Source organism: Amia ocellicauda, chromosome 10, assembly GCF_036373705.1.
Source record: "Amia ocellicauda isolate fAmiCal2 chromosome 10, fAmiCal2.hap1, whole genome shotgun sequence".
NCBI classification, from domain to species: domain Eukaryota; kingdom Metazoa; phylum Chordata; class Actinopteri; order Amiiformes; family Amiidae; genus Amia; species Amia ocellicauda.
In genome coordinates this window covers 16,859,295-16,881,642 of record NC_089859.1, presented here as the reverse complement: position 1 = coordinate 16,881,642, position 22,348 = coordinate 16,859,295, and the positions used below count along the sequence as shown (strand labels likewise).

The 22,348-nt window shown below is 47.4% G+C and overlaps 1 protein-coding gene across 1 annotated transcript in view; it reads left to right on the top strand.

The window, feature by feature from the left end:
- Window positions 1-2,923: 2,923 nt before the first annotated feature.
- Window positions 2,924-22,348, top strand: part of LOC136760057 (fibronectin type-III domain-containing protein 3A) — a 28,839-nt gene continuing 9,414 nt past the window's right edge. Inside the window, exons 1-15 of the mRNA XM_066715297.1 lie at window positions 2,924-3,165; window positions 9,821-9,947; window positions 14,606-14,681; window positions 14,921-14,997; window positions 15,501-15,729; window positions 15,975-16,217; window positions 17,638-17,696; window positions 18,366-18,520; window positions 18,892-18,951; window positions 19,217-19,355; window positions 19,860-19,913; window positions 20,658-20,779; window positions 21,291-21,465; window positions 21,909-21,995; window positions 22,105-22,243. Of these exons, the coding sequence (XP_066571394.1) occupies window positions 9,837-9,947; window positions 14,606-14,681; window positions 14,921-14,997; window positions 15,501-15,729; window positions 15,975-16,217; window positions 17,638-17,696; window positions 18,366-18,520; window positions 18,892-18,951; window positions 19,217-19,355; window positions 19,860-19,913; window positions 20,658-20,779; window positions 21,291-21,465; window positions 21,909-21,995; window positions 22,105-22,243 (1,726 nt within the window). The 5' untranslated portion in view covers window positions 2,924-3,165; window positions 9,821-9,836. The remainder of the gene's footprint in view (window positions 3,166-9,820; window positions 9,948-14,605; window positions 14,682-14,920; window positions 14,998-15,500; window positions 15,730-15,974; window positions 16,218-17,637; window positions 17,697-18,365; window positions 18,521-18,891; window positions 18,952-19,216; window positions 19,356-19,859; window positions 19,914-20,657; window positions 20,780-21,290; window positions 21,466-21,908; window positions 21,996-22,104; window positions 22,244-22,348) is intronic.

The window sequence follows — 22,348 nt, the reverse complement described above, 5'->3', positions numbered from 1 at the left end:
TGGGAGCTCCTCCCTCATTGAATGTGAATAGGTAAGCACCGTAAGGAGTAAAGAAATAAAAATAGTTTGGATGTTTATTTGGTTGTTGTGTGTATGTTTTAACTGCTTCCAGAATAACTAAACCAGACCTCCCTGGTACATAAAAGGTGGTGGCAGCTTTACACTACTTAAACCCTAGACCCCAACATAAAGACAATTAGGTTTCTTTACAAAAACAAAGAGCTACAAATTGCACATGATTTACACAATCATGCTGTAACAGTAATGGAAATAGAATATATTTGCCATCTAGACAGGGCACTGTCCTGCATCAAAACCATCAAAAATTGTCAGTTTTGGTAGGGGGTGAATTGAAACGCAAAATATATAGACACATTCATACAGTGTCTTGCAAAAATATTCACCCCCTACCAAAAATGTCTCATTAAGGGGCAGGTTAACCCACTGGGCTACATGGGCTGCAGTTCAGGGCCTTGGTCTCCAGGGGGGGCCACAAGTCTGGCTCAATGGAAACTTGACATTGTCTAATAAAATATTTTTTGCATTTCTCAAGTGTGTCATTCAGTGTGCACCGTGCGGTTAATGCTTGCCAGCTATTGGATACAGGTTAAATAATTCTTCCCTCTACTGACATTATTAGCTATCTAGCTACCAAGTCAATCTGAGTTTACATCAGCAAAGTAATGCAGGGCAGTGACACTGGGCTGACCTGCACGGACGCAAGACATGGATAGACTGAAGGATCTGTCTCAGGACTGGTAGTAGCGGGGAACTCCTCCCAACACCTCGCCCCACCACACCCCTGCCACCTCTCCCCCACGCAACTTTGCCCCACTACGCCCCTGCTGCCTCACCCCACCATGCCACCTCACTCTCGCTCGCCCCACCACGCTCCCGCTGCCTCGTGCCCCAGCTGCCTCGCCCCACCACGTCACCTTGCCCCACCACGCCCCCGCCGCCTCATCCCACCAAGCCCCCGCTGTCTCGCCCCACCACCCCACCTCGTCCCACCATGCCATCACACCCCCACCACCTTGCCCCACCACGCCCCCGCTGCCTCCCCACTCCACACCCCCGGTGCCTCACCCTTCCTGGCCACTTCTATCAATGTTTAAATTTAGGGGGAATACAAACATCCTGATCCAGCAGTAATAAGAACTGGAATTTTACTGTAGGAGGTAGTGTTTATCAGAACAGTAATAATAATAGAATAATAATGATTAAGATCTTGCATGAGATGAAGACTGCATGTTCTCATGTGCAGACTGATAATACTGGGACCTACCTGAATATTTCCCTATGGTTTCCACAGTCTGCAGTTCCATGGTTGTGACACTAGGCGGCAGTGCTCACAGTGTCAAGACAGGCAGGGTGGAGAACAGGCCTGTGATTGTGAGGCTCCTTCAAGTAACACACGGGCTGCTGTCACTGTCCCACCTGCCTGTGGGCTCTCTGCACAGACTGGGTCACCTGCACTGTAATCGGGTGTGAGTGTGTTGTGTGACTGTGTGTGTGTTGTGTGTATGCTGTGCTTTTGAGTCCCACAAGTCCCCACTCTCCGTAATCACAGCTCCCTCGGGCAGTGCTGCACTGTGTATCAGTACTGCCCTGGGTGCAATGAGGACCTGTGTCAATCAATAAAGCTCTGATAATCAATACAGATGCATTTCCACTGCTGCATAAGTATGTATCACTTTAATAATTGGTGTCTCCACATCTTCATATGACAATGCCTTCTCCACTCTATCATGAGTACTCACCTGAACCATGCTTCATGAAAGACTTTATTTTGCCACACAAAAAAGTCATCACTATAAGCCTAAATGTGGAGGACTTTTTGAAGGAGTTCTCAAGTCCAAAAATAGGAAACTTATGCTCTCGCTTTACGACGGAGCACTCAATTGTATTCCAATGCTTAACTTATTTATTTTTTATTACTTTTGTTAAGTGCAAAGGAAGTTTGTATAGATCTGTATAATTGTTTAAATAAAATGAATGGAAAGGCAGTTTAAGTGTAAAGGAATGAAAAGTAGATCAGGAAAAAACATAAAAGATTAAAAAAAAAAAACTCCATCCCAAATTATGTGCATATGTAGAACACAGGAACATGGAATGTAGACATACCTGAGTACATATTAAAATTTGTTTTTGATCTACCTATACGTCTAGTTTAATACAATACAAATTGTACAAAGGTGGTTAATTGGTAGCCCCTCCAATAGGTCTATTACCCCCCCTCCCAACCACAAGGAGCTGGAAACGGGCCATAAAAATAATACATAACCAATAATACATCAAGCAAAAAGTACGTCACATGTAGACAAAGTATCTACACATACTTAAATTCTAGTTATTATCATTTTATAAGGTCATTGTTTTGTCCATCCACATTAAACATGCACCAGACTGTTGGTCACGTAAGCAAAAGCAGTAATAGATGTTTATCTATCTATCTATCACCAAAACCAACCTGTCACACTGTGTTGCAGCCATAGCTGGGCCTGGCACTGTGACCGTCTGGATAGGCAACTGCTGTTAGTTACCACACCGTGAGATTACTGCCTCTGCTTTCTACATAAATAGCAATACAGATGCACCTGTCATTACAGCGGCTTGCTATGACTGTAAAATAGCACCCTGGTAATGATCCGAATGATGCAGTTACTAAATCCACAATCATCATCATCATCATAATGTCTATACTGAAAATGTGATATAGCTGGACTTGGTACAGTACTGTGGTACTGCTTCCCACATTGAATATAAACAGCAAAGCAGGGCCACAGTCGGGGTATTTCATATGGTTTATCCCTGGCGTGGAAGAGTCACTCCTCTGGCAGCCTCTCATTGCAGACTTGCATGAGAGAGACTGAGTGTGCGTGTGCGTGTTGGTGGTAGTGGTTACTGCGCATGTGCTGTTGGTACGCTGATGGCGGTGCGGTTGGGCAGTCTGAGTCTCAGTCCGGCGTAGGATCAGGAACTGGGGAGGCAGCGGACGAAGGCGACATAACCAGCAACACACACACATAATGAAATAAAATCATCATCAGTATTAATAACCATTTCAAACCAGGATTACGCGACGCCCGGCCAGCATCGAGACTGAGCGCCGCTACCCCTGAACTGCAGCGGGTCAGGTCGTCCACTCCGGCGGGAGAGACTGCGGTAATCACTGATTTACTCATGGTTTGATTATTGTTGATATAATCAGATTGATCTGATGTGGGTTGATGTCCCGTGTGTGCTGTGTGGGAGCGGCGTGGTTACGTCCCCTGCAGTGGGATGGAGATGGTCGTGAATAGTGGTGTCGTGGTGCTGATCGATGAGCCTGGGATACACGTTTCGTATTTGACAAATGCGTGCTTTATACGGTATATGGATATATTCATTTTGATTCGTTTGTTGGTTTGTTTAGACTTCTCAGCATTTTCTGAGTGTAATAAATAGTGTTACTGTCTCGTATTGCTGGCACGGTGGGCACAGGGGCAAGTATTTGATCTAGACTTCGAGGAAACGAGATTATAAATACCATGATGATGATGATGATGATGATGATGATGGTTATTATGAATAATACACAGTGTAGTCGTGGCTATATTTATACTGCACTGAAAACTTTCTCTCGTTAGTAAGCAGTAATATACAAAAATCTCGACACAAACTTTTTCCAGATGCTGTCAGTGCAGTATAGTTTCATAAGGGTCGACCATTGTTCAGGTCATGGATAAGAATAACGCGAGGAATAGTTTTAAAAGTAAGCAGTATTTGTGCACACATGATTCAGTCATGTTTGGGGCTGCTCTTGTGCATGCCACGTCTACTCCATCCCCACCGTTGTACGCCGCACTGACGTCGCCTAGAGGAGAGGGATGTCATTTGCGCAGGGAAAAGTAGGAAGAAGGGAAAAAAAGAGAGAATGCACAATTTGAAGCTGATATCATATCCTGTCATTTGTGCGGCTTTGAACGCACAGCAATCGAAGTGCAGGACATTTTGTAACAGCGAGTGTCTTGTGGTGAACAATCCGAAGGACTGTGCATTCGTGTTACCTCATGGTGACGTCACCGTGCGTGTGCTGCCCCTTTGGTGGGGAAGTCTGCGTTCCTTTTGATGACGCAACCTTAAGATTAGCTATTGGAGTTCGCCTCCGTGCGGCATTAGTCACTGTTTGTCCCACTTGGTAAAGTTGTGTAGAGGTTTTGTTGTCTGGGGCTGAAAGTGCTGTAGAGTCTGTGTGTCTGTCCCTCTGTGCATCTCTCTGTCTCTGGCTGTGCCCCTGAAAGACCACACACACTGCCCATTGTCCCTTAATAGCAGGTGACCAGGGCATTGTAAACAGAACCTTCCCCTGACCCCTTAGTGTCTCCTAGGTCTTAGGCAGCCATCCCACCAGGAGCGTTAGCGAGATGGGGGTGGCAACAAACGCTGCTGTGATTCTTCACATTTCGTCTATATTTACAGCCAGACCAAGTGCAAAAATAAAATTAAAAAATCATACTATTAATCTGCCTACATTGTTAAACATGAGGCATTTCTGAGCATTTTAGATCAGAAGAACCCGCACAAGATTGTGAAACGAACCATTCTCACTCGTTTTGGTTTCCCAGGACCTAATGCACTGCCAGCACTTAATTCAGCGCTGTCTTGAAGGAATCCAAATAATAGTCATTACCTCTGCAGCTTTTCCCCACAATACTACTAATAATAATGATGAAGGGAACTTCTAGGAACACTGATTCATGTACCTGTTACCTCCCTTGTAATGCATAACTGTGGTTTCAAAATACGGTTTCTCAATTGAAGAAAGAGGGTGACAAATGAAACGGGAAAGAATGCAAATTCATACAGTGTTACCATAGTTACAGTCAACAGTCAAACAGCACTTGCTTTTTATCTTACACAGTGATGTGTGTGAGAGTATTTTTGGGACATTGTTGGGACACTTTGCCCAGTGCCCTGTGTAAACTCTTTTTTTTCCAGTCCCCACTTAACACACACAGACACATTCTCACACACAGACAGACCTACACACACACACACACACACACACACATTCTCTCTCGGACACACACAAACACTCCTAGTGAAGTTGCCAGTGTGACTGTGTAGTGTACTAAAGGGGGGAGCAATTTTTTTCTCTTAAACACATACACATATTTACACATTTACTGTGTTCACAACTGGCAGGAACCTGACTAGCCTAGTCCCTGCAGACAGGCTCTTTGATTGGCTGTATAGTCGTGTAACCGATGTAACACAGGTTACTATTAGAAAGCACAAAGGAGGACTGGGGGGTTTAAAAAAACGTATAATTTAATGTTATTTATTCATTTATTTTTATTGGTGTTATTATTATGGAGATATTTTCCGACCAAGGCCCTCTGGCTGCCTCTGAACTCTCCGTTTGCTCGGCACTGTGCTCACAAAGCCGCCAGTGTGCTGTGTGGTGCTGAGTCAGCAGGAGAATTTTCTCCACAAGGAACAAGGAGATCGCTCAGTCATATCTCCTCCAGCAAAAATGAAGAATGCCTCCATTTGTGTGTTTCCCTGCTGCTTCACAGAGGTGTGTTAAACTGAGATGGAAATGCTTCACTGGACTGCACTGCTGCAGTACAGACACAAAGCCGTGGTACTGCCCGACTGTGTGAACAGGCCTTCCCTGATGTCCTGTATCAAGGAACAGCAATTAAAATTTTGATTTGTGCTTTTGGTAGCTGAACAGTGACGGCAGCCCTCTTTGTGGCTTGCAGTGCACAGCTCTTAAGAAAACGCTCAGTAAGAGGAAATCCTGTGAGTGCATTGATAAGGTGTGTTAAAAATAGAAGGACCAGCATTCAAGATTAAGGTGTAGGAACTGTGTGTTGACCTAAGGGAACCAGGCAACTGCTGTGCCTGGCAGCGGGGTAACAATACAAAGTAGTGGGTGCCGGGCAGAGCTTTCTCAGGACCCTGTTGCAGGGCGCTGACCCCCTGCATATCCTTCTCAGGTGGTGTAAGCAGGTGTGCCACAGAGGGGTTCATAGAGTGATTGAAACAGCCCTGTGAAAGGAAGCTGTGGTTTTGCCTTCAGGAGGGGCCAGAGAAGCCACAGAGAGAGACTGTTTGTGTATTTACTACTTATCTATTGATTTTATTTCCTTGTTTGGTTTCATTTCATTTATTTGTTTTTAGTTTTTTTGCTCTTGGCCTGTAGGGTGGAAGTTGGTGTTCTGTGGTGGCAGAAGGTCAGTGTAGTCAAAGTCCTACAGTACAGGGATGGCAGGCAGGATTCAGCAAATCCAACTCGCATTCGCAACCAGTGACCTTCCTGGTGGCGTCATCTGCACAGTTTCGTACAGCAGCCTGACAGCCTGTTGAGTCACACACTCAATTGATAACGAGTCTGATTTTTCAATTTTTCAATACATTTTTTTTAGTTTTGTTTGCTTTTGTTGAAGTTGTTCCATGCAATCAGGAAAACAGACCCATGTTTTTAAACAAGGGGCAGACTGGCATGTAGTGGTGGGTGGGGGGAGGCGTGAGCTATGCTGGCATCAGTTCAGGAACAGACTTGCTGGCTGGCTCGGACACACTAGCAGAATTGCTATCCGTCTCCGGCTTTCCGCTATGAGAGACTTCCCCTGGCAGACAGGGTAGACTCAGGCCCACCAGCTGTGTGAAGCCTGGGCCCATTCAGATGTAGGGCATGGTTGGCCCGCAGCAGCTACCCTTAGTGCCAGTCACCGTGCCAGCCTAGATACAGTCCTATTTCCCCACTGTGTGTATACGGAACCGCTAGCACCAACACCGCGCATGCTCAAATTTGAATATTTGAATACTCAAAAACAATTAAGGATATTATTTGAATATGGAAAACATTTCAGTGTGTGTGTTGGTCTGTATGTGTGTAGTGCACTGTGCATGAGTGTGTGTGCAGGACAGTACGTTCAAGACCTCTTAGCTCTAAGCTAACAAATGACAAGAGCTGCCCAAACGCAGGACAGAGAGAGAGAGAGAGAGAGAGAGAGAGAGAGAGAGAGTGAGTGTGAGTGTGAGTGCAGGGTGGGTTTACATTGAAAGCTTCATGTCATTTTCACATCCTTTGCTGTTGTGTGTTTTCCACCACAGGAGGGTGTTTGAGGGTAGGTGGGGGCTGTTGCTGTTAATACTGCAGTGGCCTCACAGGCAGAGTGACATGCATCCTTCTCCTTTCTTTTCTTTCCTCTCCTTTTTCTCTCCCTTTTTTGGATCTTTCATTTCGTGACTGTGTCATGAGAACTTGATGTCATGTTCCTAATAAGAGACTACCTTACTTTTCCCTTCCTAGGCGGAAGCCCTGCTTAGTCACGTCCTCTCTGCACTCCCTCCCTGGCAAAATAGACGCAGGGCTTCCTCTGTGTGTTTAAATAAAGACCTGCCTGTTCATTTGTTTTTGTTTGTAGTTGGTATCCTCTCTGTGCCATGGACGTAGGAGGCAGAATTTGAAATTCTTTATTTAATTTAGTATTTTCATTATTATGTAATTGTTTGTATTCAATAGGGAGGACATTTAACCTTTCTGTTGATTTTCAGCAGTGCAGCCTTACTACACTAACCTGGTTCACCAAGACTGAAATCTTTTGAATAATGATAATTATAATAATTAAAGTTTACCATTATTTAGACATGTAGCACTCCTGTCTTACTGCGTGCCTGTGCAATTTATTTTGTCTGCTATTTTGTCATCTCTGCAGCTCAAACTGGACCCAAGGGGTTCTGATTGAACAGCAGACAGAGAGATTGGTTGTAGAGAGTTTTCCTTGCCCTCCCCCCAGCCCCTCTAGTTTCATGACACTAATGATTCCACCACCTGACATTTCACCCTGATGAGCATCTCTTTGCTTGTCTTCATGTGGTCAGATGCTAAAGCACTGTTCTGTGGGCACCGTGCGTGTTTGTGTGTGTGTGTGTGTGTGTGTGTTTGTGTGTTTGTGTGTGTGTTTGTGTGTTTGTGTGTGTGTGTGTGTGAGTGTGTGCGCGCGCGCACATGTCAGATCCTTCACCAGCCTGGAGACTAGCCTCAGAACTGTTCTGTAGGGGGTGCTTTTTCTCCCTTGAGCTACACTGTCATTGTTAGCTTATACAGTAGGGCGGTCAGTGTGAGAGGAGCAGTCAGTGTTCAGTAGCCCAGCATCAGCACTGTGTGGGTGTGGACACTAGTGAGGTCAGTACAGAGAGCAGACTCAGAGAGAAGCTGGGAGAGGGGGAGGGGGAGGGAAAAGGGGAAAGTGATGCATGGAGTCCATAGGACCTCTCCTTGTGTTTTATTCTTAAATTGTGTTAATTTCTCAGATTATTTTTTCAGTCTTTTTCTTTGTTTTTTTTGTGTATTCTGCACTGGTCTTCCTTCCCCTTTGCCCTGGGCAGAAGAGGTGTTGCGCTGGCACAGTGGAAGGAAAGTGGAGTGGTCTGCCAGGGCTGTGTGTGGCATGGTATGTGTGCAGTTTAGTGTGCAGGGCAGCGTGTGGAGTTCTGTGTATGTGTGTGTGCAGGGCTGTACATGTACAGGGCTAAGTGTGCAATGGCTATGTGTGTAGTTTAGTGTGCAGGGCTGTGTGAGGCATGCTGTGTGTGGAGTATCATGCCACCGATTGAGAATGAGAATCTGTGTGAGTTGCAGCCCCTCACTGTGCTGGCTGCCGGCAGCTTGTGCTTTGGCCTATGCCAAAGAGCCATTGTATGAGAGTGTTGGGGAGTGGAGGTGGGGTCTGGGAGTGACTGATTGTGAAGATGTTTTCCATAGTGTGCAGCATAGGGGGTATGCACACACACCCAGGTACAGTCTCACTCCTCCTTTTATGGACAAACTACACCAGTGACAAGAGGACAAGTTTAGGCAGCAGTTATTTTTGGTTTCTTTTCTTTCACTCAGGCACCACAGGGCAGCCCCTGGCCCTCTCCCATCAACCATCTGAATAAGCAGTGTGCATTATTCCAAATCGCAGCAATCGATCAGTGCATAGGCTTCTGCTCAGTTATGCAGGAGCACGCTGACAGCGCCATCCTTCCCTTCCTCCTTGGATCACATGTTTCTCGGCCCTGCTTTATCTGGGAAATTAATCTGAGAGACGAACAGGTGCACAAGGAGAAAGGCGTGGATGTGCACACAGGCAAACAGGCAACTGGACACACATACACCCGGATTGACAAATAGACAGACAGTCACGCACAAACGCACGCACACACGCACGCACGCACGCACACACACACACACACACACACACACAATGCAAACAGGTAGAGAAATGCATGCAGAAAAAAACAAGGATGGACACAGCTGACAGAGGAAGCAGGAGAGAAGGTTCTGTGATGGTTGTGCTAATGTGTGCTTGTGTGTGTGTGTGTGGGCGTGCATGTGTGGACAGGGAGACAAATGCGTATTTCCTGTTTACTGAGCAGGGTGGTATGTCGGGTGGAGCAATGGGCCTCATTTAATCCAGATGGGGAGAGAGCAGAGCTGCCAGCTGATCTGCCCTGGTGATGCTGAAATCTTGGAACACAGAAACAGCCCACTAATGCCCCCCAGCCCCCCAGCCCCTCAGTGCCAGGTGCTCCCTTTTGTGCTTAGAGCTGTGTTGCGTTGCAGACATACATATATGTCATGGGGGTGCTTGTTTTAATATAATCGGTGGGGGGCCCTAAGTCACAGACTCGCTTTCCCCGCCTCCCCCTCAATCTTGTCACCTATATGTCTCTGCCCGTCTCTTACACTGCTTCCTGATGCATTCCTCTCTCGCTCAGGTTCTCTCCCTCTGTCCTCTTTCTCCTCTCTCATTAGTTCTCTCTCTCACTCTCTCCACAGGAACTGCTGTAGATGAATGCTCTCTCCAGTCATGATGGCAGACCAGCCCCACTGTGTGGAGGCTCCACCCATGCTGACTGAACACCCGCTTCTCCCACACATGCTCAGTAGGGAGAGTGTGCAGCAGGTGAGGGGAGGGGGATCGAGGGCTGTAAGAGACAGATGTGTGTTTGTGTTGAGGGAGGTGAGGCTGGTAGCACGATGGGAGAAAGGAAGAATGGGCCAACATGCATATGTTTGCCAGGCAGGTTGTGAAATGTACGCAGTTACACCTGAAACAATAGGTGCGTTTACACTGCCAGGATCAAATGCTACCGATGCAAGGAAAGAGGAGAGAGATGGAGACAGAGAGGGGGAGCAAAGATGTGCTTAAGGGGGTTCACATTTTTTGTGTGCCAGGGAGCAGCCTTCTGCGCCCCAGCCAAGGGACGTCCAGAGTTCACTGGCAAGGACAAGTTACCCAGTGTCACTCTGTGTGTAAATGCTAGGCTTGCAACTGTGGGGATTTAAGATAGTTTTCAGATCTTAAAAATGACACTGGTTGTTTTTTTGGTTAGTTCGATGAGTTGTCGTTTTTTTAAATGTATTTCTCAGTAAGCAGCTGTGATTATATTACTTGCCTCACATGCAACAGAGCCTAGAAAGAGAGGAGGGGGGCAGGAGAGCTTTATCGAAATCAATCGGGGTCTCCCAGGCAAATAGAGGAAAGTCCTGTTCTATAGAACTAACACAGCTGGGAGCAGAGAGAGTGAGAGAGAGAAAAGGAAAAAAGGAGGATAAACAAGCTGCGCAGTTAAGCACTGTGTATCCCATCCTTCTCCGGCTGATCCTCCTTTCCAGAAAAAGAAAAAAAAAAGTCAACAGTGATGGTTCTGGTAACAGCACCTCCTCTCATGTCCTGCTGGAGCACTTCCATCCTGTATTGCAAAATCCTGGAAATAAAACAAGCACACACACAGTCTCTCTCTCTCTCACACACACACACACACACACACACACACACACACACACACACACATATACACACACACACACACCTCTCTCTCTCACACACACACCTTCTCTCTCTCTCTCACACACACACACACACACACTCACACAACTACTCCCTCTCTCTCACACACACACTCTCTCGCTCTCACACTCTCTCACTCATGCACACACATACACGCTATGACATGCGCACGCATACGCACGCACACACACGCTCACGCATGCACACACACTCTCCCTTAGTGCTCCCTTGGTTTGTTCCCTGTGTGCTTCCACAGTGCAGATCTTGGCTGCTGGGAAACTTCTGCTCCCCCCCTGTCCAGTGGGGCTCCTTTTGGGAAGGGGGTTGGTGGTGGGGAGGGGGAAAGGCTAATTCACAAAGTTGTTGAAGCTTCACAAACTACACCCCCCCCCCCCTAGCCTGGCCTCCTCTGCTGAGTTCACTGTGAACATTCCTGACAGACACTGCCTGCGACACTTCCAGTAACAGCAACAGCAGGAGGGGGGGGGGACTGGAAGTGTACACATCCGGAATAACAGTGAGATATAGAGAGAGATAGGGGGAGGGAGAGACTGAGAGAGGGAGGGACAGAGGGAGAAGCCCGATGAAGGGAGAATGTATGAGAACCTAAAAGAGTGAATGAAGAGAGGGGGAGAGAGGGAGAGGCAGAAAGCGAGGGGGGCAAAGAAAAAACAAATAAGAGCAAAACAGGGAGAGAAAGACCAGAAGAGACAATAAATACAGGGAGGAGAGAGAAAAGGAGAGGTGGAAGGGGAAGGAAGGAGAGAAGCTATGACTACATGGGGAGAGGGAGAGAGCGTATGAGTGGCAAGGCTGTGCCAGTGTGCTGGGGCAGGGTGCTGCTCTGTGATGGCTGCCAGACGGCCGGCTGCCAATGCCCTTGGCTCCCAGTGTCCTGACATAGACACACTCACACACACTAATTCCACTCACAGAGCAGCGTGTCCCCTCAGGAATGAGCACAAGGTTATTGTCCTGGTGGGCAGCAGTGGCGGCTGTGCTGTGCCTCTCTCCAGGGAACTGGCTCCGCTGGCTTTCCGGTCCCAGCAGCTGAGCTCCATTGATTTCCTTACGCTGGGTCTGGGAAACCATCTAGAGCTCGCGCTGTTCTGTATGGAGGACAGCCAGGCCATGGAAGTGGGATCGGACATGAACGTGATCATGGCATGCATAGTTCAGAGTGCCATCTCTTTCCTGTCCGTGTCGTCTTTCACCCGTTCAGGTGCACAAGGGTGAGGGAGAGAAGAAAAAGGTTGTAGACCTTGTTATTAAGTGTGAGTTCTGATTTAGGGGGACCATCCTGACAGAGTCCCGACAGAGTCCTAAAACCCCTGCTGTCTGCTGGCTTGTTTTGTGTTTCCTGTCTGGGTTTTTTCTATTTCCCACATCTAACACAGTCGCACACACAAATACACTGACCTTTTCTCTCTAACACACACACACACACCTATAAACCCCCTGCTCCTCCCCCCAACCGCATAGCAATTCTCTTCATCCCAGATCTCAACCCCTTCCCTAAATTTCATACACAATCTTTTGTTGGTTAATATTTGTATCTTCAAGCATATGTACACATTCATATAGAGTGAGACATGCAGAAATGCACACATTACCACGCTGCTGCAGGCACATGCTAACCGATTAATTCTGCTGGCCTAATTGAATCCGCTATTGACATAATGGGTGGAAATGTACTAGTCTGCCCAGGTTTTTTAGATACTAAAGACTGGGAGTTATCTCTGAATCCCTCCCAGGCAGGGAGTGTGACTGACAGAGCGGCTACACATTGTCTGAGGGGTTACCTAGGTAATGACTAGGAGAGAGGGAGGGAGGGAGAGAGAGGGAGAGAGGGAGAAGCCGAGCCGGAGGTGAGCAGGAGGGGTTGACTGTGCTGTAGTGTGGGAAGGGGTGACGGTCAGTACCGGGTGGGAGGGGCAGGTAAGCTGTGTCCCCTAATCTCCTTAATGAACCTAAAAATAAAAATCCAGAGCTGCATAATAGCCCCACTCAGGCTTCGGGTCGAGGTCAAAGGTCAAGGGTCAGGGTACCGAGTTGTTGCGGCCGTGACCTTCTCGACAGAACTGTTGTTGGCGACTGCGGACGCTTGCTGCTTAGTTTCCCAGAAAGCGTCGGATACTCTGCACCCTGTGTGTTCTCTGCTGCTGTTTTAGGCCAGAGGAGGAAAGTGTGAGTGCGAGAGTGCTAGTGTCTGTGTGTATGTGCTGGTCAGTGAGGCTTTTTCCATGTGTGTCACAGCCACAGCGAGGGGAGGGGGTATGAGGAGGCGGAGGTGGCGGTTTTTGTCCAACAGTGTTTAAAAAAAAAAACGTATGACTGTGGCCTCCAAACACACCCTGCAGCCGAGACAAAATATTTACAGAATCATAGTTAAACTGTTCCCTTGCCCTGAACACGCCAGGGGCCGAGCTGCTGTCTGTGTTGCGTAACAATTAGCCGGACTAGCTGCAGGCGGAGTAAGAGCCCAGAAGCATGTATATAGTCTCTCTGTACACCTGTACTGGTAGGGGCTGTGCGGTTCAGTGCAACCCCTTGCCTCTCCGACAGTGGGTAGTGTCCCGAAATGAACATTAAGATATGACAAGCAGGCTGCAGGGGGGAGAACCTTGCATTGTTTTCACTCTGCCTGTGTGAGAAGGATTAATACATCTGGAACAGGCTAAAACGCCAACAGGGGGGTTGGTGGTTGGAGGGCGGGAAACAAGAACTGTGATTAAAAAAAAAAAGGAAATAAAACCCACATCCACCACAATCCCCCCCCCCCCTACATGTCTCGCTCCCAGAAATTGGCTGGCAGTGGGGGCCTGAATAGACATTCCTGGCATAGCTCTGTCCCTATCTGGCTGTCTGTCTCCCAGCATTCCTCACATACTGCTGCCCTGCCCCCACTCATCCACACACACACACACACACACACACACACACTCTCACAATCAATCACACAGACAGTCGCATTCACTCTCACAAGTCACACTTGCACTCTCTTACTCTTGCACACTAACACAAACAAACATATACTCCCTAACACACAGTCGCACACTCACACTGACAGCGCGCGTGTGTGTGTGTGTGCGTGTGTGTGTGTGCGTGTGTGTGTGTGTGTGTGTGTGTGTGTGTGTGTGTGTGTGTGTGTTGTTTGGGCTTCCCTAAGGGAGCTGTACTGTAACTTACAGTCCCTCGCTCCCCTTGCCTTAGACTCCACAGAAGTTGAATACAAAAGGATGTAACTTCCCTTAGAAAACATTTTGAAATAAGAACGTGTAGTTTCGGGAGATAACATTTAGTCTCTTAAACTGTTGCGTGTAATCATCTAAGAACAAATATATATCTGACACCAATTCAAGCTGTGCAGTTGCTGTTTAATCCAGTTGCCCCCCCACTTCTGCCCCTGTTCCCCTGTGTGCTTTGCGGATGTTGGAGGTGTGAGGCAGGTCGTGACCTCGAGGGGGAGGGGGGGAAGCGTGTTGTGTGTGTTTTCCAGCTTGACCCTGAAGCTCACAGACAGGCGGTGTGGGGGGCTAGATCAGAGGAGTGTGCACGTGTTTGATTGTGTCTTTTGCTGTAAAATGTATTTATTTATTTAGGTATGTATTTATTTAAAAACAAATTATATATAGATATATAGCCTGCTGGTGCTGAGTAATGCAGTGACTGTTGAGACAGATTAACTGACTGCCTGGTTTGCTTAAAAATTGGAGTTTGTCCTCAGTCTTGTAACCGGCTCCTCCTCCCTCCTGCTCTGCTCTCTGCAGGTGATCCTGGTGCAGGTGAACCCTGGTGAGACATTCACTATCCGGACCGAGGACGGACACATCCAGTGCATCCCAGGTGAGCTCTGTCTGTTCCCTCCCTCTTCTTTCCTCCCTCCCTACCAGAGCTCTGCTTGCCGAGTGTATGGGGTCAGTGGGCTTCTGTTTGTCTCCTGTTATTTATGTATTTTGCAAAGAATTTGAATTAAAAAAATACCAGACATGAGGAGTAAAAGAATATATATAATATTTTCACAAATATGTACAATAACATAACATACCTCCGCCTCTCCCTCTCTCCATCTCTGTTTCCTTTAGGTCCTGCCCATGTGCCCATGGTGTCTCCCAATGGCTCTATGCCCCCCATCTTCGTGCCCCCTGGATACATGTCTCAGGTAAGGGTCTGTCCCCAGCCCTGGCATTTGTGTGTCTTAAATGTCTTTTCCTGTCTGGTCTCCGCAGTAAGTTGTCTGGTATATTTCCGTGCTCTGTGATGTGTCAGGTGTGTATATGTGTCATCCTGACATGCATGTACCTGTGAGATTCTGGAAGTCATCCTGGGTTCAGGCGTCTGCTGTGAAAGAAATATTGATAATATTCATCAGCTATCACTATGAAAAGTGCATAAGTTCTTGAAGGATCAGTGTTTCAGGGGATGGGAGACTCTCTCTGTGGCTGTTTGAGAATCAGAGGAATCGAATTCCATTGAGCCCCCCAAAACTAGACTAAACAATCAGAATGGAAAAAACACAATCAAATTTCATCACCATGTGAGACCCCCCCGTGGTGATTTTACGGTGAAGCTGCTTTATAGGGGACTGGACAAGGGAGGGAACTGGCCTCAGCTGGTCTCTGCCCTCCCTGCCCCTGACTCTGCTCCTGTCTACCCCCCATGCAGGTGGTGGAGGAAAACGGCATGAGAAAAGTGGTGGTGCTGCCCCACTCTGCAGAGTTTCACCACTCCATGGGCCCCCCACCCTCCCATGTGCCGCCACCCTACCTGCACCCCCACCCAGCCATGCTGCACCATCACCATGTGTACCGCCCCCCCGTGCCCACCACTGGAGAGCTGCCCTCCCACTTCATCATGCCACCCCGCCACCTGCCGCAGATCTACAGAGAGCAGGGTGAGTCTGCACTGCAGTCATCCCTCGAACCCCGTCTCTGTCCTCTCTGTGTCTCTGTCTGTCAGTCTTTCAATTCAGTTTCAAAATTAGCTTTATTGATATGACAAGTTTACACAAGTGTTGCCAAAACCTTTACAGATGCAGTAAAGAGAACAGAATAAATACAATAATGGTTGGTTGTGGTGTTCTCTGGTCTGGTCTTTCCCTCCCTCCTCTCTCTCTCTCTCTCTCTCGCTCTCTCTCAGAGGCAGTGCTGGCAGGTCATGTAGCTGTACTCCTGCGGGATGAGCACAGCGGGACGGTACCAGAGCACCTGCGCAAGCGGCTGAAGGAGCGGGCCCACCTCTCCCCCTCCTCCTCCCCCGCCCCCTCGCCACACAATGGCCATTCCAAGACACCCACACACCACCCCCCACCCTCCCACATGGGGTCTGGAAAAGACAAACACACAGCTGCGGCATCCCCCCCAAGACCGGCAGAACGCACAGGTGAGGTGCTATTTGTGTGAACGGCCAGTTCCTAGAAAAAAACATTTTTTGTTTAATTAACTTGAGAAATTTTACTAGAACTAATACCCCTATGGTAACATGGAATCTTCTGTGTATCAGGGTTCCCACGGGTCCTTAAAATCCTTGAAAGTTTGTGAATTTGAGAGAAAAAAATCAAGGCCTTGAACATTTTTGAAAATAGACATAAATAGACATGGGTCATTGAAAGTGCTTGAATTTATATATTTTCTGCAAGAATAGAAATTTAAATTCTTTTGAATTTTTTTTTTACTTACACGTTCAAGCCTCTCTCTTTTTAATTGTTGTCTGTGAGCTGTAAAGCCTGCTAGTTCTCAATATAAAAAATGTAATGTGTCTCAAACTATGCCGTGTTGAGTCCTTGAATTTGAGGGAATTGGGCATGGAAAGTCCTTGAAAAGTCCTTGAATTTGATGTTTAAGAAGGTGTGGGAACCCTGATGTATACAATGTATCAATTTCCAGAACATCAAATCATTGTCCCCAGCACCATAAAAATAACTAGATATTCGATTGGTCATACAGATTAAGCTACATGTGCACATAACATCTACATAACTATCATACAAACATACAGCTCTGGGAAAAATTGAGACCACTGCACAATTATCAGTTTGTCTGGTTTTACTATTTATAGGTATGCGTTTGGGTAAAATGAACATTTTTGTTTTATTCTATAAACTACTGTCAACATTTCTCCCAAATTCCAAATAGAAATATGAATGGAATGGAAGGACTGCCATACATGTAGAGATGCTGATTTAAGAAAAATCTGCAGTGGTCTCTTAATTTTTTCCAGAGCTGTATATCAAACGTATGCAAAATGTACCATTTTAACAGCTGTTATTACAAACTCAGGCTAGTGGAACTCTCAAAAGAAGCGCATTGTTTCCTGCTTCCAGAAAAATGTCTGCGCCCATAGAAACGTGAAGTGTACACATTTTCAGTTGCTTTTCAAGATTGATATTAGGGTTGTAATAAACTATCTTCGCCACGCGGCAATTGCATATTTTATTTTATTCATGTATCTAGTCACTTGTGGCTACACAGGCTCACCATTTTATCTCCTGCTTCTAAATGTGCTTTGGATGATTTATATAGACTTGCTTATTCTAAAGAATATTTTTTTACAAAAATAATGTGTAAGTATTAATGAGTATTAATTTCCTCCAAGGTTTTTGTTGTTGTTGTGTAGGAGGTCCCTCTGCAGGTTGTTTTTTGAATTGCTGCCACCCATTTGAGAATTTACCTGGCCTTGACATTTTTTATTTTCCTTTTCCTTATTACTTATTTATTTTAAGAAATCCACCTGCTGCTAAATTCCCTGTGCATACCAGTATAAATGTGTATTATTATTATTCTTCCATACTTCTGTTTACCAGATTCCGAGGTGGAAGTTAAGACTCTCCAGGAAGTGTTGTCTGGTGTCAGTCCACCCACGGTGAGCTTCTCTCTGTCTCACTGTTGTGTTACACTGCACATGGCTCAGCTGCATCGGTGCAATCGATTAGTTTTCGTTCGGTAAAGCACCCAACGCAACAAGTTGTCACAGAGCTCAGATTCAAGACAAACAAGTCACTGTGATTATTATGTATTTATTAGTAGACACCCTTATCCAGGTCGAAGTGTTTTAATCATTACAAAAGTGCAAAAGTAGGACAATCAATACTACAATAAGCATACCTACTACAAATGAGCTAACAAGTGCAAACATAGTACAGTTAAATTGCAAGTATGTGCTAAAGGTTGGGGTTGGCATAGGAGAAGTGCTAACAATACATAAGCAATTAGGAGCATGAGGGAGCAGAGTGTATTAAGAAAGTGTGTAAGAGCAAGAGAGCTGAGCAGCCCAGGAGATTAGGCTGCTGTATTACAGGTATAGTCTGAACAGTCTTAAGTGATTGCGGGAAGGTGGTCAGGGACTCTGCAGTCCTGACCTCAGTGGGAAGGTTGTGCACTACACACACACTGCACTACTAACTCACACACACACACACACACACACACACACACACACGTGAAGTTATGTGGTGTCAACATAGTAGTCTGTCTGTCTGTGACTTCCCAGGTGTAAAGTAAGCTGTGTGTGACTGTCTGTCTCTCTGTGCAGGTGTGCAGTGTGTCCCCACGCTCAGCTGTGCTGTCCTGGCTCTCTCCACTTGATTTGTACAACGGAGACACCAGTGAGACACCCCCCCAGTCCCCCCTATCCTATGAGCTCGCTCTGTCTTCTGGCCGTGGCTCTGACTTCAAGCCAGTCTATGTGTGAGTGACAATCCTCTCTCTCTCTCCCAAATCTCTGTTTTTCCTTATACTCTCTCTCTCTCCTTTTCTCTCCTCACTCTCTCTCCCTCATTCTTTCCTCCCCCTCTCTCTCTTGTCTTTATTGTCTTTGAAAAAAAAAGAGACAAAATATATTCCATAAAGCAGGTTGTTTATCAGTTTTTGCAGCTATAAAACCCTTGATGGTCTTTGTCAGAAAACAAGTGGCCAGTTTTGTATTTACACTAAATAAACCCCACAGCTTACACCACTTCAGAGACATGGTGGCAGGGGGTAGGTTAGGGGTGGATGTCCAGTGGGGTAGCAGATCATAAGTGCTTCAAGAACTGAATGTTGACCTTTGACCTCTGCAGGGGGGAAGAGATGACCTTCACAGTGTCCGAGCTGCGGCCGGCCACGAGTTACCACATTAGGTGAGCTTTCTTTTCATTACTTTAAACCGTCTGGACAGGCATCTCTTCATCCTACTTTATCTGTGTACATCTGTTAGGAGTTAAACAGCTCAGCCTGATTTGCCAGCTCAGTGTGTGACTGTGTGAGTCTGAGAGTCTGTGAATGTGTGTCTTATGGTTTTTATATCACCATGTGTATGTGACGCCAGGTGTTGCAGTGTGTATGTGTGTTGCAGGGTGTATCACCGTGTGTGTTCTAATGTGACTCACTCGGTGTGTGTTGCAGGGTATGTGCATCATGTGGCTCTGTGAAGGGGTGCCCCTCGGAGCCTGCCAGTTTCACCACAGAGTGCAGTGTGCCTGACACCCCCGCGCCCCCCCGGCTGCTAACACGGACCAAGAGCTCCCTAGCTCTGCAGTGGAAGGTAGGCTAGCAAGTCATCAACACCCTGAGTAGACAAGGTCACAGGGTCAGGGGCCGCCAACACTGGTCCTGGACAGCCCGATGACGCAGTCATACCTCAACCCTAAATCATCAATGTCATAAATAACATGTTGGTTACCGATCACTGCCTGATCTACTGTATAACTGTTAGACACCCATTCAGGGAAGCTGTCAAAATCACTGTGCAAACGCACAGTGGGTAGTAAACATTCACCAGGACACACGGATGAAGGCACTGCGTTTTCTCTGGCCTTCCTGTGTCTCTCGTCCTCCTCTGTACTACCCCGTATCTGTGTCTGTGTATGTGTGTATGTGTGTCTGTGTGTGTGGCTATAACCCTCCCTGCTCCCAGCCGGAGGGGGCCCCAGCTGTGGATTCTGGTCCCCAGCTGGCTGAAACTGGCAGATCAGCAGCATCTGATTGGCTGTCTGCAGGACAAGGATGGGAGGCCTTTGCAAACCAACGTCTCCTTCCTCCTCTCTAGGCTCCCAACGACAATGGATGCAAAATTACTGGCTATCTCCTGGAGTTTGACGAGGTAAGACCTGAGCCTGTTAAAACTGCATTGAGTTCCTAAGGTGAACATACATGCTATTATTATTATTATTTTCAGTTAGTAAGCCATCATTAAATTGCATAATGACCGAGATGGATCATATCATTTTGCACTGCTAATTGTTCAATACTAATCAAACCTTTCAGTTGTCTGTCAAAAGCATGTGTCCATAACAGGGGAATGCCAGCTGAAGCCACATCTCCAGGAGTCTTGAGTTTGCTTGTGACTAATAAAATGAACCAGTAAAATATGTAGGTAATTTACAATAGGAAAGTAAAAGACAGCTGTAATTGCTCAGTACCTCTTCCCGGTTAACCAATCTCCTTCCCAGAATACAGCTTCAAACCCGCCTCTTAGCCGCATCATTCCAGTTCCTGTGGTGTCCAGTCAGTGTAGTGTTGGCCAGACGAAAAATGTTCGAGCCGTATGGGGAAACAGCCACATAGCCTTTCTCTCTCTCTGCTCCTCTTCAGGGGACTGCAAACGAAAAGTCCTCAACAGGCTTCCTCCCAGAGCCATCAGAGACACATTCAGGGTGTAGCTGGGCCCATATCTAGTGACTCTGCGTCCAGTCCAGTGTGCGTCTGTGTGTGTCCCTGCCGCCTTGCCCAGTGTGTCATGGCTGCTGCGTGTTTCCCTGCACTCTGCTCCTGTATTAATGTGGGTTTTGGTTTTGTTTCCGTTTGTCTGTTTGTGTTTTTTGTCCAAATTGTCTCGTCCTACCAGGGAAAGCCAAGTGCCTTCAAGGAGATATACTTCGGGCATATGAAACAGTACAAAGTCATCAGGCTTGCCCCTTCCACCAAATACGCCTTCAGATTAGCTGCTAAAAATGATATAGGAATGAGGTAGGTGTCCACTCAGTCACCACAATTTTATTTCATTTATCTATTTTACTTTCCAGCATAACGTGTGATAATATCCCAAGCTGTATCTCTGAAGCTCGGCAGTTCCAGATGCTTCTGGGGGAGATTTCTCCCGGTGGGCTGCAGTTTTCTTTTAAGGGCGCACACAATGGACTCTCATCCTGCAGTGCACAGGTGTCATCCCACCCTGAGTCCCCAGCTCCCTGGCCCAATTTAAAGGATGTCCTCTCTGTTATGGACTGGGCCGCACCGGACTGGATGGTGCCCACTGCAGGACCCAGCTCCAGTCCTTCTGGGGAGGGGGGGGGTCAGGTTCTGGCAGGTTTTACAGGTGCTGGAGTATCCTAATAATTTATCCTAATTACTCCTTTAATTCATTCAGTAATTGAGGTGCGTGGGAACCAGAAGCCCCTCTGGCCCCACAGTGCTGACTGTGCATCATGTGGTTTGAGGGGTGTTGTGTGACACCATGTGTCTGCGCCTGTTCCCGCAGCGCCTTCAGCGAGGTGTTGACGTGCTGCACCTCCGGCTGTGCCCCCCCACCCCCTGCCCCTCCTCGGCTGGCCACGGCAGGGGTGTCCTGGCTGGCCCTGGAGTGGAGCGCCCCTGGCAGGCCCCAAGGGGAAGAGTCGCTCTCCTATACGCTGGAGATGGAGGAGGAGGGCTCGGTGAGTCGCCCGTCTGCGCCCAACATTGCCGGGACGTCTCTCACAGGGGTCCCTTGCCCCTCCCCCTCCCTTTTCCCATTCAGCTGAATCCAGCTGTCAGGATCAGCTCAACACCAACAGAAACATCATTATTACAGGTTTCCCCCAGTGTTTAGTTAGTGTGTGTGTTGTTTTGTTTGCCTGAGATTGTAATGACAATTCCATTGGTTTCATATTATTAATATTATCCTCATGCACTTGGCCTTATTCATGTTAAATTCTATTGCAAGCTGCCATGTCAGACCAGTGAAGTCTCTCAGTCTGAATTGGCCTGGGCTGGGTAACTCTCAGGGCAAAAGGGCCTTCAGTCTCTACAGGCGTACATTGACAGATACCTGTGTGCTGACCCGCCCCCTTCACCCCTGCCCCAGCTGAGCTGTCCCCTCATCTCCCCTCTCCCACAGGGCTACGGCTTCAAACCAAGGCACAATGGGGAGGAACTGGGCTGCACTGTGAGGAACCTCCGGAGGAGCAGCTCCTACAGATTCAGAGTGAGTTGGGACTCCGCCAGACTGAAAAATAGAGGGACACAGTCGAGTACGGGGGACACAGTGTAGAAAGCTTTCTCTTTTTTTTCCCCCCTGTGTGTCCATGTGGCAGGTGTTGGCTGCGAATGCAGAGGGTCGCAGTCAGCCCAGCGCAGCGGTGGAGTTCAGCACCAGCCCGGACAGACCCAGCCCCCCCGGCCAGCCAGCCATCAAGGGCAGGGTCCTCCCCCATTCACTGCATATCACCTGGGGTAATTGTCAACACCGTCGATTCATCGTCACATTGTCAGCACTCCTCCTCTGTATGCTGTGTGAGGTGAACCCTGAAAGACACTCCCGCGCTTCAGTATTTAATG